The 19,658-nt window shown below is 35.4% G+C and overlaps 1 protein-coding gene across 1 annotated transcript in view; it reads right to left on the reverse strand.

Moving 5' to 3' along the window:
• The window catches only part of PROS1 (protein S), a 60,538-nt gene that overhangs the window by 3,669 nt on the left and 37,211 nt on the right, over positions 1-19,658 (reverse strand). The window contains exons 8-14 of the mRNA XM_022581298.3: positions 19,461-19,582; positions 17,754-17,869; positions 14,534-14,723; positions 8,805-8,972; positions 7,324-7,492; positions 3,620-3,768; positions 1,374-1,599 (exon numbers count right to left, since the gene is read on the reverse strand). Of these exons, the coding sequence (XP_022437006.1) occupies positions 1,374-1,599; positions 3,620-3,768; positions 7,324-7,492; positions 8,805-8,972; positions 14,534-14,723; positions 17,754-17,869; positions 19,461-19,582 (1,140 nt within the window). The remainder of the gene's footprint in view (positions 1-1,373; positions 1,600-3,619; positions 3,769-7,323; positions 7,493-8,804; positions 8,973-14,533; positions 14,724-17,753; positions 17,870-19,460; positions 19,583-19,658) is intronic.

The raw sequence follows: 19,658 nt of genomic DNA on the forward strand, positions 1-19,658 counted from the left end.
ATTAACTATTTTTCCTCCAGTTTTGCCCATCTTGGTAAATGGAATCTTCACCCATGCAACTGCTCATGCCAAATACCTAAGAGCTTCTTTCAATCATTAATTTCTATTAACTTTGTTTCTCACATACATCTCCAATCTATTCACTGTATATTATCTCCACTGCCATCACCCTAGTCCAGCAGCTTCCCCAGCTTCCTCATCTGCAAAATGGAGATAACAATAGTACCTACCTCACAGGACTACTTTAAATATCAAATGGGTTGATACAATTGAAGCACTCTGAACAACGCCCAGACTGTTTATTATGCACTAAATATGAACGATGGCAGTATCGTTGTCACTACTGTTATTATTACTGCTTCTCCATCTGAGCTACTTCAGTAGCCCCCAACTCATCTCATCCACTTTTGTCTCCCACCTGTCCATCTCCATCCATTATGAAGGGGAATTTTTTAAACTTCATTATTGATAGACCACTTCCTTGTCTAAAACTTGTTAATGATTCTCAAGGCTCTAATGATAAGATGCACGATCCTGAACCAGGTCTACAAACCTCCCACCCACCCACCCATTTCACAGCCTCCTCTTGCAGTACCATCCCCCTTGCCCAATGTGCTCTCACCATACTGGTCTTCTATATATTCCTCAAGCATGTCAACCCCTTTCCATTTTGCCATGGACACTTTTACCTGCATACTAGCTCCAGTCTCCACCCTCATCACCTGGTTAACTTCATTTAATCCTTCAAATATCAGATTTGTATCTTATTGCCTTCTTCAGAGAGCTTGTTCCTGGCCCCCATAACCAGATCAAGCCTCATTTTCAGGCTCTAATAGCAACCCCTACTTTTTTTTCATAGAAGTTATGAATTTTTTTTTATATTTTCCTAATCACTTGTTTAATATGTACCTCTGCTGCTAGATTGTAAAGGCCTTAAGAGGAGAGATCATATCCATTTGTTTATTGCTGTGTCCCTACTGCCTGAGACATAGGTTCTTAATAATATTGGGTGACTGATGGTTGAATTGAAGAATAAATATTAAACTCAGAAGGTAACTGTGAGGATAAAATGAAATAATAAACCATTTCTGGCTAGGATAGTCAAATGCAGCAAAGCTTGGTTAGTTTCAGTTTACCATTAAATAAATTAAATAAAAATGTACCAATAAAATGTTCATGCAAACCCCCAGAAAAAGAATAATGGATACTGGAATTTTCTCTTCCCTTCTGATGCCCCTTTACTCTACATATGCTGTATATATATATAGATAGATAGATAGATAGATGCTGTTTTACTACAATTACATATTTAAAATACTATCAATTTCATTAAAAATATACTTTTTAAAACTGAAGAAAAAGTAAGAAGATACCTGGAAGGCCACCCAAGTAAGTGGCCACTGTTTCTTTCATTGCTTTGTCCAAGATGGCAAATTGTCTTTGAAAGTCTTCAGAGTGGAAGCTGTCTTTTCTATTTTGAGTCAACAGCTCCAAATTGTTTCTGTTGACTCTGATTTCCAGAAGGGATTGTTGATTAGAACACAGACTTAGGGCCTCTATCCGAGCTATTACCATATTTTCAACAGATACCAGGATATCCTGAAGAACAGAGCAAAGACTCAATATAAACAAGTACTAACGTTAATGCTGCTTAAGAGAGACTTTAGTTTGTGAAATTCAAAAACAGAACTTCAATGAGGTGGGGAAAAGTATGATAGAGCTTTCAAATTTATTTAAATGAAAAAACTACTATTATCGTAATCATAATTTTAAAATACACATTAGTTTTAAAAACTCCAGGTTTAGCTAAGATGTACATGTATAGCAGGTTCCGAAAATTCAATAAACAGCATTGTCTCACCAACAATGGGAACCAAAGTAGTGTCTTAAGCAATACATTTCTGTTTATGAGCCTTCCTAATTTCAAAACCTACATATGGAAAAGGAAGGAGTTGAATCATTCTTTGTTGGGGAAAAGACTTGGAAATTTTGAAGTGCTTTAGTAAGCACATGCCAGCAAGACTAAAAGGTTTATCTGTGCCACACAAGAAATCCTGTAGACTTGGGACAAATTTTATGAAGTCTCTGAGAAAGAAAAACCAGGATTGCCAGCAGTAAGTTACAGAGTATTTACCAGAAGGTTCTCTGTCTCTCTCTCTCTCTCTATATATATATATATATTTTTTTTTTTTCTGAACTTTTCTAACTGCTGATACACTAAATTACTCAACTTGTTGAGAGTCATCTATACATCTAGCTTCCCGGCATGTAGAGGAAATATAAAAAGAGAGAAAAAATAAAATCAAAACGAGGGAGACGGTTGTTATGATGCTTCCCAGATGGTAGAAAGATAGTCTGAAGTGTTTACTTAGGAATCCAAGATACCAATGCTAAATGAAGCCTATACTTCCCAAATACAGCTTAGCTGAGGAAATGTTACTGTGTTATACACATGCATATCCTGAACTCAGGAAAAGTCAGCTGAGAAAATGTTCCAGAATGATCAATATTATGTGGAATAATGTTATGAAACGTTGTTCACAGATCATAAGAAGGCAATCTGACACACCAAAAAAAAGGGAGCTGTGGCCATGAAGACAAACACAGAAAAGATAAAATAAATATCAAAGACATGGCACTTGTTAACCTCCTCTACCGTGTGAATGTAGTGTTGAAGGCAGGATTTCCATTTTGCTTAAGGAACAAAACAAACAAGCAAAAAAAAAGCTGAAACCCAAATGTAGCAAGCTCCTGTGGTCACTGGAGACAAAAGCTCAGCAGGATCTTTTTAGGTTGCTTACAGTTAACCATCAGAAACTGCCCCCATCCATCCTTTAAGTGGCAAATAGCATCCCTTTTGATCACTACAGGCATTATTCAATTATATGTCTCTTTCTAAAAGCCACAGAGAGCATCCAAGCCAACCGCGACCAAACGAAAGCTGCTTGCTGTAACTTGGAATCCCCCCACTGTGGATGACACAAGGACAGAACTATTAGCCTCTAATAGAAGTTGAATAATACAGATCTGATAACTCTCATGTTTTCTTTTATCCAAGAGTTTTTTCCTGTGCTTTCTCCTAATTTCAAGGCAGAGTTGCCAGCAGGAAGCCAAATAGACTGGTTTTAGTTTTCTGTAGTCTTTCCTAATTTACTTATGGGAGAAAAGATTAAGAGTGCCAGAAAACACAAAACATTATAATTAGGCACTGAACATTTCAGAGTGGATTGCAGTCAGACTCACTTCTATTTTGTTAATACATACAAATTCCCATGATACTTCAAAGATTCTGAATAAGGGCAGATCTCTGGGTACTCAGAGAAGACACCAAGCAACCTTTGTGTGAGTCTGCCTAATCGGAGCTATAGATGCAATAGGCTTTTCCATTCCCCTCTCCCATCCCTTTACTTCTTGGTTCAAACCTTGGAAATAAGCCAGCAAAAAAGTAACAATAATGAATGTTTATTGAATCTTTAATGATGTGCTAGAGGCTGTGCCAAATAGCTTATATAAGTTATTTAATTTTCAAAATAGCACTTTGAGGTAAATACTGCAATTTTATCCATTTTACGGATTAAAAAAAAATTACAAACCAAGGATCATAAAGGTTTAAAGTTACCTGAAGCTCTTCAGTGGCGGAGTCCACCAAGGACAAGGCAAAGGGCACTGTGTTACTGGAAACCAAGGCCAACATAACACCGGTGCCCGACGATGGGCGAATATTCAAGGACACATTTACTTGCCAAGCCTCAGGATTGGATACATTCTCTGTTTAAACAATGAAACAGAAGCAGGATCAATGTCCTCCTAAGGTGCACCAGAAGGAATTAAGTATAATCTTATCAATACTCAAAGCCATCTTTGTGTGATACTAAAGCTTTTAGTCCTCTTTTTCAATGATCCATATAACCAAGGCACAACAAAGCAAAAGAAAAACAGTTTTTAATGCAGGCAAAAAACACAGATGGAGCCTCATCCTTTTGTTCTTCTTCCTACAACAGAATTCTGGATTGTGGTGTTCAGGATTACTACGATTTTTTCCATTTGCTCTTTAATAGCTCTTCCTTCTGTCTTATATATTCTCCCATGGTCAAATCTCAGAGTGGTTGTATTTTAAAGTACACATTAGAAGAAAGTTCAACACATTTATTGTACTATTTCTGAGGGAAAATTTGGGTATAGCTGCCACCCCCCGCCCCACTTCTCTTCCATATAGGGGTCAGATTAGAGCAGTGGGAAAGCAAAGTATGATTTCTATACATAGGGGTGTGGGATGGTGTAATGGTAGAGACATACTCTGAAGTCAATAGTTAACTTTGAAATTCTAATAGGAACTCTTGTGTGATTCTCTTACATAATACTTAACATTCTTTCTCTTAATTACTAGGTCAATTGTCTACCCAACTAGAGTGCACGCTCTACATGTCTCTATCATCACTGTCTTCCTCAGCAGTCCCTTAACAAATATTTATTGAATTAATATGATTTCAAAATAGTTTGATTTCTGAAAATATTAGTTTACAATCTGAATGCAGTCTTCGTCACTCAACATAAAGTAATGTATAACAATAGCCCAAATACTACTTGGAGGCTTTAAAAAGGTGAATGTGAATGGAGAAAATAATTTTCCTTTGACAAGATGTTCTTCCATTTAGCCACATCTAATACTATAACGTTTTTCACTATAATCCTTTAATTCCCACGCAAGAGAAAAAAAATGCATATAATCATTTTGAAGTAAGTAAATTTACTCTAAGATATTAACAAACTCAAACTAAAATGAACATGCAAATGTACAGAAATTATAATGTAACATTAAATATTAATTATAAAGTAGGTCACTTTCATATTATCTGTGAAATAACTAATTACTTATGAAAGTAATTTCTTTCAGGTGCAATAAAACTCTTATTTTCATTTTCTTTCCAGAGATTTTTTTTTTGTCCTTTGAACAAATTGTGGGCCTAGTTTTTGCCTATGTCCAGTCATCAACTCAATTTAAACTTTTTTTTTTTAAAAATACCTTCATATACAGAACAGAGCTAAAGTTAAAGACGTATTAATTTACGTTAGGAAACAGAAAGCACTAGTGTAAGATGCTTTCTTAAAACTGTAGCAATACTTTTTAAGGCTGAAAATAAAAAATTTAAAATATGTTTTTTTCTTAAATCAGAGATATCAAATCAACACTAAATTTATAATACAAACTGTTAGTAGCTCAAATAATGAACTCCTAAAACACAAAAAGACAGAGACGCCAATAAAATAATTAAGATACACAAATACCTAATAAACATATGGTGAGATATTCAACTTCAGTAGAAACTGGGATAATAATTAGAACTACAAGATTTAATTTTTCAACTCTCAAATTAGAAACAAATCCCAAGCATAAACTTTCTTCTCTTGGTAAAAGTACAAATTGATAAATCATCTTTGGAAGAGAATCTGATTGAACAGTAGGAATTATACCTTTGCATAACCTTTGATGGAGAGAATCTGAGATTCACTCCTACAGAATTAATCACATGAGGGTACAAGGATAAATGTCCAAGGATATCCCAGAAGTATTATTTGTAAAGGTAAAAACCTGGGGTCGGTTTGGCAAGAGTTCCTGTTCCTATTAGACTATAGAAAACTGCGGAGAGTACTCGTTCCCATTCTTAAAACAACAAAAGACCAATTATCTATATAAGTACAACTTTTCTTGAACTATCACCAAGAGCCGAGGTTGCAGAACAACTGACTAGAAACCTAAAGGAAGACAGATGCTTCGAGGGAGAAACAGGGGGAGAGTACTCTCTTACCCAAGGCAGACAACAAACACTATACAATTTGGTAAAAAGCATGTAGGTAAAAATCTTAACAAAACGCTAAAGTCCAAGTAGGGGTTGGTGTGAGAATATAGAAGCCAGGGAAACTGCAAACACATGGGAAATTCATACCCATTCAAAGGATCTTACTGGGTGCTCAAGAGAAAAACTGGGAGAAGAGAAAGAGATTAGAGAAAGTTTCCTTCCTAGTACAAGCCCAAGGGGAGAGGAACAGCAACCTGCAGGAAAGGCACAAAGTCTCACCCAGATCATTCTTTGTCTGCTCTAAGCAAGACTTAAAGCATTAGGGGAAAGGCAGCAAAACCTTGTTGCTGTTAGGTCACATCAAAGTCCCATTACACCTACAGATTAGGGAATGAAAATAGCAAAAAACAAAACAACAACAAAAAATCATTTACCCTGGGGAAGGAGCAGGAATACACCTTGAGTCCTGACCATTAGATATCTCCCTTACTGGTGGGCAGGAGGGGGGACAGTGGAAAGTCCACACCCCTGAGACACAGGAATGTTAACACCTGTCTAAGACTGAATCTGCACCAGAACATTAGAGAATGCTCCTCTGACCCCCCAGACCCCTCTAAATTGCTAGCAAATGTCAAGTAACAACTAAGAGCACTTCTGGGAGTGAAACAAGACCAGAGAGAGACACTTTCTTGAGGCAAATGAAAGCAATATCTAAAGCTGAGGGTGGATCAGTTATTAAGAAAAATCCTCTGGCCACTACCCTAAGCACAAGGTATATTAAAGGAATTTGAAGGGTAGTCATGGAAACAAGAAAACCGAAGCAGCTCAATTCTTGACTAGATTGATTCAAGTCCCCTCATTAAGTGTCTAGCAAAAGGAGAGCTGTGCTCATCTCCAAATGTAAATATTACTTATCTCAGTCTCTACTGTTTTATCTGACACCCACCTTTAAACAAAAATTATTAAATGCAGAAGGAAGCATGGAAAAATGACCCATAGTCAAGAGAAAAAGCAATCAATATGACCAGATTTAGATATGACACAGATATTGGAACTGTCAGACAAGGAATTTAATTATGATTAATAAGTTGAAGGCTTGGGTGGAAAAGATGGACAACACGCATGAACAGATGGGAAATTTTAACAAAGAGGTTGATATTTTAGGAAAGGATTAAATGGAAATGCTAGAAATAAAGATGAATACCTTTGATGCATTAATCATTAGACTCAATACAACTGAGAAACTGGTGAACCTTAAAACAGGTAAATTTAATTTACCCAAAATTAATCAGATTATGTGCCAATAACCTTTAAGTAACAACATAAGCATATTCAACCACATTTTTTTCTCCCAATATACTTGGAAAAATTCTATTTAAAATATATAACAGTATGAATAAGCCTAACACTATATCTGGCACATAGTAAGTACTCAACAATGTTTACTGAAGGAATTATTGCTGTTTGTTAATGAATAAATTTAAACAGTAATGAGAAAAGAAAGATAAAATGGGAAATCACTTACTATAATCTATGCTAAATTGAGCAACTCCAGAACCAGGATAGTAGGAACCCTTCTCCACAGTGACAAGACAATGCTTATTTTGTTTTTCTTGAATGATTTCCTTTACTCCTGAAGCTCCTTGATTCATCAAATTCCAGCCTCGAATACATCCATCTAGACGAGGGTTAATCTAACAATTTAAAATATAGATCAATGAAAGCATTTTAAACTTGAAAAAGACAGACTCATAAGTGAAGTGGCTTAATTGATTATAGATACAGGTTTTCATTTAGAGGCAAAATTCTTTCTTTGATGACATTTTAAAGTATTTAACATATTTTGAATTTTATCTAAATTTTGTTCAAGGTGTCCTTCAGATGGACAGTCTTTTTCAGTAAAAGTGAGCTTATGCCATCAGAGACCTCCACTGCGATCCTAATGATTTTTAACACCTCAAGCCCCACCTGCCTCTTCTGCATCATCCAGCACTAACTCTTCTGCTCTCGAGTTCCACATATGCTTCTAGCTGTGCCCCTGAGTTCTAAGCTGCTTTCTGTTTTTCTTTAACTGCATTTACAACTAGGTTTGTCTTGCCATCAGATACTAAGCCTCTTCAGGAACAAAAGTGTTTGCATTCTTCAGTCTCACCAAAGCAACCAGCCACATTCAAGACATGCAGCCATTTCATAAATAGTTGATTCTTTTTGAATAATTTATTTTACTTCTTAAATGTCTTGATTTATCAATTTCAAAGGACAGGTATATTCACTCTGACATGAGTTAACTAATTCAGGTTTTATATCATATCATAGAAATCTCTTAAAAGCTAAGGTAACTGAAAGATGGATACAAAATGGTCAATATTTAAGTTAAATCAGCAAGTGTAAATTTGGCAGACCCATGACTTCAAATGAAAAATTTTAAACTCTTCAAGGTCATTGATTAGTCTCCTTCATGAAACCTTTTCCATGGTAGTTAGTCAAATACCACATACAGAAAATCATCTGTTATATCTAACTTCAATTTATGACAGGCTGCAGTTATATTCCCACCAAAGATTTTTCTATTTAAAACATTCCACCTTATGTGCTATTCTTATCTCCCAAATTTTAGTCCTAAAACAGACCTAAGAAAGTTCTTTGACAGGCTTCTACAAAATCATGTAATTTTGGACTCAAATATATGTATTTATATGTTTAATGGCTGAGTATGGACTATTATGATGTTAACGTTGAACTGATACTCGGAGAATTTTTGAAAATCTACTCCTCCATGAGTAATGCTGGGAATTTAAACGGGCTCAAAAACACTACATTCATTTTCTTATTTCCTTAATATAATTTCAAGGGTTGATAATGTTATTTTTCCATGTTCAATTCAAGTTTTCACAGTTGGTATGTTCAACAAAATAACTTCATTTGACTCTCAGAAAAACACATTTTCAAATCTATTACAGATGAAGGAATTCATCCATGATGAATGATATAAGCTTGGATCGTTACCGGTCTAATGAGTGCATTCTCCACTTTCCGAGGTATTCCTGCAAAGTATACTTTGGTTTCTAGAAACCCATTGGTAGGCTTAAAAAGGCTTTCAGGTTTATTTATATTCATTACAGCTTCTTTAGCTATTTTTACACTAATACTCTGTTCTAATTCTTCCACGGAGACCTATAATTAAAAAGACAAAAATTATCAAACAACCAAACATTACTGCATTTCATTTGAAACACCACGATTGAAAAATCCTGTTATTATTCCAGTATATAATTTTCCAAAGTAATCATTTTACTGTACTTGTTAATTTGTTCCAATACATTTGAAATGTCACATTAGTATAAAGGTGATAAAAATGTGTTTTAGTGTGGTAATTCTTGATGGAAAATTAAATCAATACCATATTTTAAAGTTTAAAAATCAATATTTTTCTATTATATTTAAATACCCATTTATAATATAGATCTTTCAACACCAGTGTGCCATAAAATTGACAGTTTTTTTTTTTTTTTTTTTCTGTACGTGGGCCTCTCACTGTTGTGGCCTCTCCCGTTGCGGAGCACAGGCTCTGGACACACAGGCTCAGCGGCCATGGCTTACGGGCCCAGCCACTCCGTGGCATGTGGGATCTTCCCAGACCGGGACACGAACCCATGTTCCCTGCATCGGCAGGCGGACTCCCAACCACTGCACCACCAGTGAAGCCCAAAATTAACAGTTTAAAAAAAGAAAGTGGGGGCTTCCCGGGTGGCACAGTGGTTGAGAGTTAGCCTGCCGATGCAGGGGACGCGGGTTCGTGCCCTGGTCCGGGAGGATCCCGCATGCCGCGGAGCAGCTGGGCCCGTGAGCCATGGCCGCTGGGCCTGCGCGTCCGGAGCCTGTGCTCCACAGCGGGAGGGGCCACGGCAGTGAGAGGCCCGCGTACCGCAAAAAAAAAAATCGTAGAAAACTTTTAAGTGCCCTTATTTTGCATTTGTCTGATAGTATAAATATGAAATCAATAAGGTAAATAAGTTTTTAATATAAATTAAGAGAAGTTAGTACATTCAGTATTCTGTTCATTATGCACAAATTATATTTTATTTCAAAATTCAAAAATAGTTGAGGTCATAAGAAAGCACATTAAATTAAATTGGGTTTTTCCAATTTTGAAAGTAGTTTGGATTTCTAAAAAAGGTTGGAAGTAGTGGTAACCAACAATTTAAAAAAATCTTCCCTGGACTTCCCTGGTAGCCCAGTGGTAAAGAATCCCCCTTCCAATGCAGGGACCGAGGGTTTGATCCCTGGTCGGGGAACTAAGATCACCACATACCGCAGGGCAACTAAGCCCAGACACCACAACTATTGAGCTTGTGAGCCTCAACAAGAGCCGCGTGCCGCAAACTACAGAGCCCACGGGCTCTGGAGCCCGCGAGCCACAACTAGAGAGAGAAAACCCGCGCGCTGCAACTAGAGAGAAGCCCGAGCGCCGCAACGAAGAGACCGCGCGCCTTAACAAAAAGATCCCACATGCCTCAACATAGATCCCATGTGTCGCAAATAAGACCTGTTGCAGACAAAAAAATAAGGAAAATAAATAAATATTTTTAAAAAAAATCTTCCCATAAAGGCAATTTGAAGAACCACTGCTGCAATCTCCTTATGTAAAACTGTAGGACTCAAAATGCAAACTCTTCGTTTACTTATCAATCAGGGAAGCCAAACAATAGGCATATTAAAAGCACTACTACAGGAAGGAAAAAACTATGCTCTCAAGTAAATAAAATAAATTTGGTAACATTTACAGATTTAAAGTTGGTCAAGGCTCTGTCCTTAATATAACCAGTCACCATCATTTTATTCTAATGATTATTCCCTCCTTGAAAGATGTTCTTAACTTAGCCTCCAGGACCTCCGTCTGGCTTGCTTCTCCTCACACCCCTTCTCAGTCTTCTTTGCTGGATCCTCTTCTTCTCAACCTCTATAATAAGCCCCAGAGTTCATCCCTCTAGTCATGCAAATATTTTTAAAGGGGGCTTTATTGCCCCACTCTAGGGCAAATTTGGGGGTGGTGGGCACTTTTAGTTTTCACAGTAAGAGGTATGCTGACATTGCAAGATGCTAGGCACACCCTGCAATATGCAGGATAGTCATGCAAAATAAATAATAAAATATCCAATATCCTACAAATTTTCTGAACCTTCCTAGTAGATATTCATGTAGGGTATCCTCATGCTTATAATTACCTGTGCTTGTGTGTAATATAAACACTAAATATCTGTTGCACCACTTCAGCATTCACTGAATTTTTCAAGAATGTAATAATCTTGTAAACAAAGAACAGACTGATGTTTGTTTTGTTTGGATCTTTATCAAGATTTTCTCACCATTTTGGAAAATTACTATTACTAATGGCAATACCATTTATGCACTTATGGTTTTTGAGTTGCCAATACAACACCCCCAAGCATGTCTTCAGTTGTAGCTTTCATGTTATTCTATGTATAGGAGTAAGCTTTGACAAATATTATACTTGAACTTGAGTATTTACATATGGAAATACATATTACTTTCTAAAAATTATTTTCTTTTTTATATAATAATTAGAGCATTATATTGGATGTGATAGAGTTTAAAACGACAGATTGACAATAACCAGTCTCAGGGCCTTTAAAGCCCTCTTTGTGCTGAATACCAAAAAGTTTTTAGCTACCTTAAATTGAAGGCTGGACCTTAAAAATATATACAGAATCTGACCACTTCTCACCACTCCCACTATCTACACTCCAGTCAAAGCTGCCATCTTCTCTCCACTGTGTTATTGCAATAGTCTCCTAACCCCACATCCTATTCTGTCCTTACTCTCTACTGTCTGGTTTCCACAAAGCCATTAGGTCCTAACCAGGATTATCTTTTAACATGCAAATTAGATTATGTCACTTCTCAAAATCATCTAAGTTAGCCTAAGACTCTGTATTTGCTGTTCACGTGACAGAATTACCTTTCCCCAAAAAGTTCTCCGGTCTTGTGTCCTCAAGTCTCTTTCTAATGCAATCTCATCAGAGATGGCTTTCCTGATTCCATATGCACACTCACCATCATCATTCTCTATTGCCTGGCCTTGCTTTTCTTTTATCTCATAGCATTAATAACTATCTGACATGTCTATTTGTTGATGCATTTGTGGTTTTCATCTCACCACCACAATGCAAGCTCCATTAGAGCAGGGACTTTGTTTTATTCACTGTTGTATCCCCACCACCTAGAAGAAGGAATAGCACATAAAGTGCTCAATAAATATTTTGTTGAATAAATGAAATTATTATACAAATTATATATTTCCCACCAATATTAGGGTTATACCCAACTATGAAATATAATAATCACTTACAAAGTAGCAATATTTATTCCTACAGGTTGTAGCCATTCTAATGACTTAATCATTACACATTCAATTTTTTTAATCTGAATTACAAAACAATTCTGTTATATGCTTTAATTCTAATTTCTTATTTTTAAAGTATTTTATTTAAAATTTTAAAATAATCCATAGTCCAGTTTACAGATTAATTTAACTTAACCACTTTGTCATTAATTAAAATTAAAATACTTATTTAAAGTATTTATTTATTTGAAATAATTTCTGTGCTGCATAAATTTGTTTGAAACAGTATATAATTCTTTAATAAAACATCAGGATTAAAAGCTAGTAAAACTACCATGCTCGGGGACGTAAAATGCATAAATTGTTACAATATTGAATTACAATTTAAAGAAAAACAGCCAGCACCAAGTTTATTACCAGAGTCAAGTTTTTGTCTGACTTGCTTATTGTTCTTAAACTTTACTTTTTATATAAACTTGTATTCAGTTTATAGAGGGAGATTCTAATTTAAGTGTTTTAGTTAAAACATGGGCATATCGTTAAATAATAGTTTCTTTTTAACAAGAATCATAAACATAGGAGACAAATAAATGAAACTGAACAGCTACCTTCCATCCATCCCGAATCCTGTCTCTTTTTATTTATTTATTTATTTATTTATTTGCGGTACGCGGGCCTCTCACTGTTGTGGCCTCTCCTGTTGCGGAGCACAGGCTCCAGACGCGCAGGCCCAGCTGCCATGGCTCACGGGCCCAGCCACTCCGCGGCATGTGGGATCTTCCCAGACCGGGGCACGAACCCGTGTCCCCTGCATCGGCAGGCGGACTCTCAACCACTGCGCCACCAGGGAAGCCCTCGAATCCTGTCTTTAATAATATCACTCATGAACAGTTCTTTAACAAACACTACTTGCAACTCATGATAACTTCACAGATAAATATTTACCTTCTTCTTTATACATATTATATCCTACCTAGAAATTTATCTAAATTCACCTTCAAACAGCTGATATTTTCAATTTGTATAAACTCATTAGAAAAAATTCTGTTCACTCTCTTTTGCTGCAAAAGTGATTTTAGCAGTTTTAGATAGGTGATTTAGGGACGTTAGGCATTAAAATGTATTCTGCAGCACACTGGAGGTATAGCTGTATGCATCAAATATTCTAGATACAGATATAGTGGGAAAGATGTAGTAACAAAGATACACTAATAAGCATTAGAAGTCAGAGAATTTTAGTGACTTCTCTGACAGTTGCATTTGATCTTGTGAAGACACTATTCTTTTAGAGTTAGGAGCCCAAAATCCATGGCTGCCAAAAGACAGACAGCCCCCTTTTTGGTGAACCGTATCTGCACCCAACTGTTCTTTATTACCACCTTCCTGTAACATATTTCACATTATATTGTATTAGTTCATAATGCAGCATCAGCTACTAAACTGTGAGGTACTAACCTCGAGCAAGGACAAACTCTTGCTATAGTTTTAGAGTCTTGAACTCAGGGATGGAGCACTTTAAACATGCTCACTAAAAGCTTATTGAGTATATGACTGCAAGAGTGGATAAATATAAGAATGAAATAATTTAGTGATGACTTTACATGGCTGCTCAACATGGATCTCTTGTCAGTTCCCACAGGCTTAGGTAGTGTCTGTTTGGGGCACAACATTCTTCTCTCTGCTCTTCTCTGCTGAAAGTAGCATTGATTTAATTGCAGAAAGGAATTCTCCCCTCTGTGGACTAACAGTAATCCCTTCTCCAAGTAATTCCTTCTCCAAGAAAAGTTCCATTTTAATACAGTAAATTAAAGTGCTGTTCTTGATTATTAAAATAAAGACTCACTTTTAGGGATTATCTAAAAATGCTAGTTTCTAAGCACTATAATTGGTACCAGCTAGTGTATCCTGTTTGTACAAACTGATTATACCTACATGATAATATTTAAAATTAAATTAAATTTTTTATTTTGTTACTATGTGTATTTCTCTTTTACATTAAAAATATTGATGGCTATCCAGTGTAGTTGTCCTTGATCAGTGTTGTCTTAGAATAACCCCTGACCTATAGGAGCAATATCACTGTTCACCCAGTGACAGCCACTAAAAAAGGTAAAAAGTTAAGGACAGAGTAGTTGTCTTTAACAAAGCAAATAACTGAAAACAACTTCAGTTATGGGAAATCTGCAATATATTGAGAGATAATAACTTCTCAGGCTGTTTCAGGGATTTACAGCATGTAGAATATACTTCACACAACATCAGATAAACCCAAAATTATTTTGCTTTGGTATTACTATTTAAAAAATGATCAATGATTTTACACAAATTGTATCAAAGTGGAAAGATTCTTCATGAATTCAGCAAAACGTACCATATTCCATAAACCATCATTAATAACTTTGCCTCCAGTTGTGACTTTGGCTGTATATTCATTCTTAAACTGAATTTCAATCTTGCCCTCACGAAGTGCAATCAGGAACCAAGCTGAGTGATCAGAAGATTCTGCATACAGGATAACACCTTCTGAATCATATGTCCGGAAATCAAATTCAGCTGAAAATCTAAACAATGGACAAAGAGAGAGCCTTAATAGTAAGAAATATCGAAGACTATGTTATTCTTTTGTTTTCTTGTACTGGCAAACAGCAATACGTTGAAAGAGTCAACTCTTTCCCTGAAAAAAATAAAAGAGAAGGGCAGGACTAAGCTTTTCTTGTATTATCTCTGGCTCCATGTGTGTTTAAAATCAAGTTATTATACCTTCTTGCTTATTCATGGAATCTTTTTTCCCAATGAAAAGATGCTTTGATAATTTTTCATCTTTTGGCATTTGTTTTGAAGGCACTCTTTAAAATGCTGGAATACTCATGTACAAATATTAGGCATATTGTCTCTCTCCTGGAGCCTTTTATACACTATGTAATCTGACATTAAGATTCCTTTTTTTTTTTTTTTTTGCTGTATCCATACGTGATTAGTAAAAGATGTTACAATTCCATGATTGAAGTTTATCCATCAAAAACATATTTTCCTATGATTTCATATATGTCAGGAAGGAATCACTCACAGAGATACACAAGGTAGTATCTGGATGATTGCAAGCATAATTAAGACTTCATGTGTGGTAAAGGAAGGTAAAGTCAAAGACTTTTAAATATATCTGTTCATTTAATTTCAAAAGCTCTCCCAAACTCTAATTGCATAAATTACTATACTAGAGTACATGGAAGGAGAGCTTAAAAGATATAGTCATGTGTTTGGGGCTATCTGAGCTCTGATAACACCTGTTGCTGTTAAGACTCTGCACATATATGTATGTAGCTACTACAGGGGAGGAAAAAATCTTAACTATGCTGGACTAAAAAATAATATATATCAATTCAGTGCCCTTAGGATACTTTAATGAGAATTAGCATTAAAGTTTCCAAGGAACCAGCAAAGCAAAATGACTGAAAAAAGATAAACAGGGAATAGGAAAAATAGTTGTATAACTATTAGTCATCTGAGTCAAGTTAAAATAAAGGTAATTTAAGTTAAAAAATCAAGAATTCAGATAATTACTAAATAAGGCAAGAAAGAATCCCACACTCTTTCTTATTCCACATATAATAGTATAGTGATAGAGGCACCACTTGCAATGGGGCACAAATCTACCTCAAATGGAACAAAGAAAACGTGATAGGGCTTCCCTGGTGGCGCAGTGGTTGAGAGTCCGCCTGCCGATGCAGGGGACACGGGTTCGTGCCCCAGTCCGGGAAGATCCCACATGCCGCGGAGCGGCTGGGCTTGTGAGCCATGGCTGCTGAGCCTGCGCGTCCGGAGCCTGTGCTCCGCAATGGGAGAGGCCACAACAGTGAGAGGCCCGCGTACCGCAAAAAAAAAAAAAAAAGAAAAAGAAAAAGTGATAGAATAAACTTTTTAGTCTTTAGAATTTCAAGAAAATATTACAAAGAGGTAAATGTGGAGTAAAGTATGTTGGGTAGATAACAATGTAGTAGGAATTTACTGAACTCATATTAAAAAGAACCATTTTGCTTCGAGTAGGGACTTCTATTCTCTTTCATATTCATCACATTTTGCTGATGTGAAGCATATATTATCTTGCCAAAACCCAAATCTATGTACTCTCAGGACCTTATAGAAGTTCATCCTATTATGGAGATAATTTCCTTCTCTTTGTAAAATCATGCTAAACCAGTCATTCAAAGAGTCGTGTTCTGCACATTTTCTGTCTGGAATACATCAGCATACTGACTCATTATATTGGGGAACAATTCATTCTTTTTCAGAAGCATTGTAGAGTGAAAAAAAGTGAATCTGCTAACTTTGGGGTAGGGTAAGTATTTGATCATGGGAAACAGAGCTGAAGGAATTTGCAAAAAAAGAAAAAATAAATATAAAAGTGTTAGCTGTTCTTTGTGTTCGTTACACAGGTGGCAGCTTATAAAAATTCATCAAGCTTACATGTAAGATACATGTATATTTCTATGTATATATATATATTTATAATACTTCAATAAAAAGTTAAAACTAAACAACTAATAAACAAATAAATACTGAAAGAAATAACTGATCCAATTTGATCCAATGTTACAGCCCAAGCATTTGTGAATTGTGAAAAATGAATACCTCTGAAAGTGCCTGAAGGTATGTAATAATGAACTCTTCTCTCTCATTCTCATTACTCTCATAGCAAGGAAAGGTTGTCTACAATCAAATCACTAGAAGATATTATTTGCTCTGAGATGTTAAAGGGGAAAACCACAACTTGGGGGAAACGAGAGTGTCAAAAGAGCACAATTAAATCAGTGAATAAATTTCAATGTTCCTAAATGGTAAAATTTCTATGGATTGAGTTGAATTATTTAATGAATAATCACTCATATATCTAATGAATTAAATATTCATGCTTATCTAATTAAAATATTTTAAAATTTGTACTCTATAATCAGTCTCAAATGTTTCCTTTCCCTTATTCCAACAAAATTCTGAAATTCTTTTCCTAGTTCCAACAATGTATGGCTCTGAGAAAATTTGATAATTAGAGTCATGACTCAAAAATAGAAGAAATTACTCCCTCCTGAAAGTCAGCCTAACTACAGGAATGGCAGATAAAGTACCCAGATAGTCAACTAAAATCATGTGATGCATTCCTTTAAAATACTACTTAAGCAATCATATATAGTTTCCTTAATAATTATGAATATAACTATATTCTAAAAGCAGTATTTTGAATATTTCTCATTACTTAATTTTTAACAACATGTATAAAGAAAGAACATTTCACAAATACATTAAATCCACTTTCCCAGCTTCTTAGTAAATACGTATTCACTAGAAAAGGAAGAACTATGGATTAAGATAAAATGATCATTGGAGAAAATCAGCCTAGAACGACCCCAAATGATTCAAGCATGAAAATTACGTGTAAAGATAAAAATGAACTTTGGGGTACCTCATGTCATCTGACTGATAATACACCTAACTTATCTGATAATAAAATTTCATACATTTTAAACCTTTCAGTCACTTCTTTTCTTATGTCCTGACCTGCTTATGTCTAGAAATTATCATTGACATTGGTACCTCACCTGGTGATTTCCGGCAAACGAAATTTTAAATACAAAACAACCCCTACAAACTGCTCTGCCAAGTAAAGCAATTCATAATTTTTGTCAAGGTTCAAAGGAAGACACACTGGAACAGCCTGGAGAAAAGGCAACAAAACAAACAAAAAGCATAGGTTACTGCTTGGTGTTTGTGTCAGGGTATCATCCTTTCTCTATTTCCTAGTGTTCTTGTCAAATGTATCCTCTGTGATACACTAAAATAAATTAAGAACACCCATGGTAATAATAAAGCAATATCTTTTACTTCCTTGTATAGTCTATCAGTATAATCTCCAAGAATACACGTTTTAAAGTCTTATTAAGCCAAAATTTTTCTGAGCAAAAATTTGCTATCTAGATAGTAAAGGGAATGCTGGAAAACCGGAATGGATTAAATATAAAGTAAGATATCACTGTAATCTCCAAGGAATTCACCAAAAAAAAAGTGATTTAGAGTCATCTGATGTAACATCAAGTTTTTTTCCTTCTAAGAGCAAAAACAAATATTAAAATGGAAAGTTTTTTAAGGGAGAATTTCTTGGGCATACATACAGGGATATTCTGGGGGGAACTGTGTAAACAGCACTGTATTTAATCTAGGTCCAGAAATAATATCTCATTTCCTCTTAGAACTTCCATAAATCTATTCCAAGGTAGATGGTAATGTGTAACTACAACAAATACTGAAATAATAGAAAACCAAATTACAAAATAGACATGAACACAATACAGTCCAATGAAGTACTACCAACGTTATTACATATGCCAACTAGCTTACCTTACCTTTCTTTACCAAGTAGGTGGCATAACATGAAATGTTACATTTTTTGGACATACACAGCTTTCTCTGGGTAGCAGATATAGAGGTATGTGTAAATTCATGATTAAATCATTATATAGTTTAGGGCTTTTTTTACTGTCTGCTTCATAAGCATTTGAAATTTCACTTTAACTTTTAAAAATTAAAAGAGATTCAAGAATTTGACTAAAGATCACTAACATGTGATCCTTATTTAGGAAAAAAAAAAAAGAGCTTCAAATGTTGACCTATTTATTACAATGGAAGAAGAACTAGAACCTACCCCCAACATTCAATTTCTGGATCAATTATGAATTGAATCTTAGTAACTAAAAGCAATTTTGAGAGATACAAATTAACAAAATTGACCTCTCTGAATTTCCATATACTTAAACCCCAACTAAATCCTACTCTGACAGAGTTGTTTCCACCTGAGATTTTATGAGCACTCTTGCAAGTACTAACATGCCTGCGGCATGATCAAACTTGTCAGAGTGAGATAAAGAAAAGCAGACACTGGAAAATGTTTTCTCTAAAGTTCTATGAAAGACTTTTTTCTCACAAAGAGGAGTATAAACCTCAGCTTTTCTTAGTTTCTTAAATAAACATACACTTTGCATTTTATAAATGTACAGGCTATACAGATGAGCACTCTCTGAACTGTGGCCCTGCAGCTTTTCTTTTTTTTAATCCAGTCACTAATTATCCACAATGTTTACCACTTACATGACCAAAATTAGTAAATGGATTGTGACTCATAGCCTGCTTTGAACTATAGCAGTTATAATAGACATCTGTATTCTCTTGATTTACCTCAACTGTGTGGAAATAAGTACCTGGTTCTTTCATTTTAAAAAAGAGATGGGAAGATTAGCCTTGCAAAATGTTACCTCACAACTCTTCTGTTCTTGAGCAAGTTTGAATCCTTTCTTCCCATCACAGTAACAAGAGTAACCTCCAGGGTGATTGACACAAAGTTGAGCACACATGTTCTCAGAGCATTCATCCACATCTGGGGTAAAAGAGAACATAAATTTTAATATCTCCTAAATGTTCAATCCCACAGAAGAAGGACTATGTTGATTTTA

This window comes from Delphinapterus leucas, chromosome 4 (assembly GCF_059928025.1).
Source record: "Delphinapterus leucas isolate spDelLeu-1000000601 "Yukka" chromosome 4, BTC_Dleu_Yukka2, whole genome shotgun sequence".
NCBI lineage: Eukaryota > Metazoa > Chordata > Mammalia > Artiodactyla > Monodontidae > Delphinapterus > Delphinapterus leucas.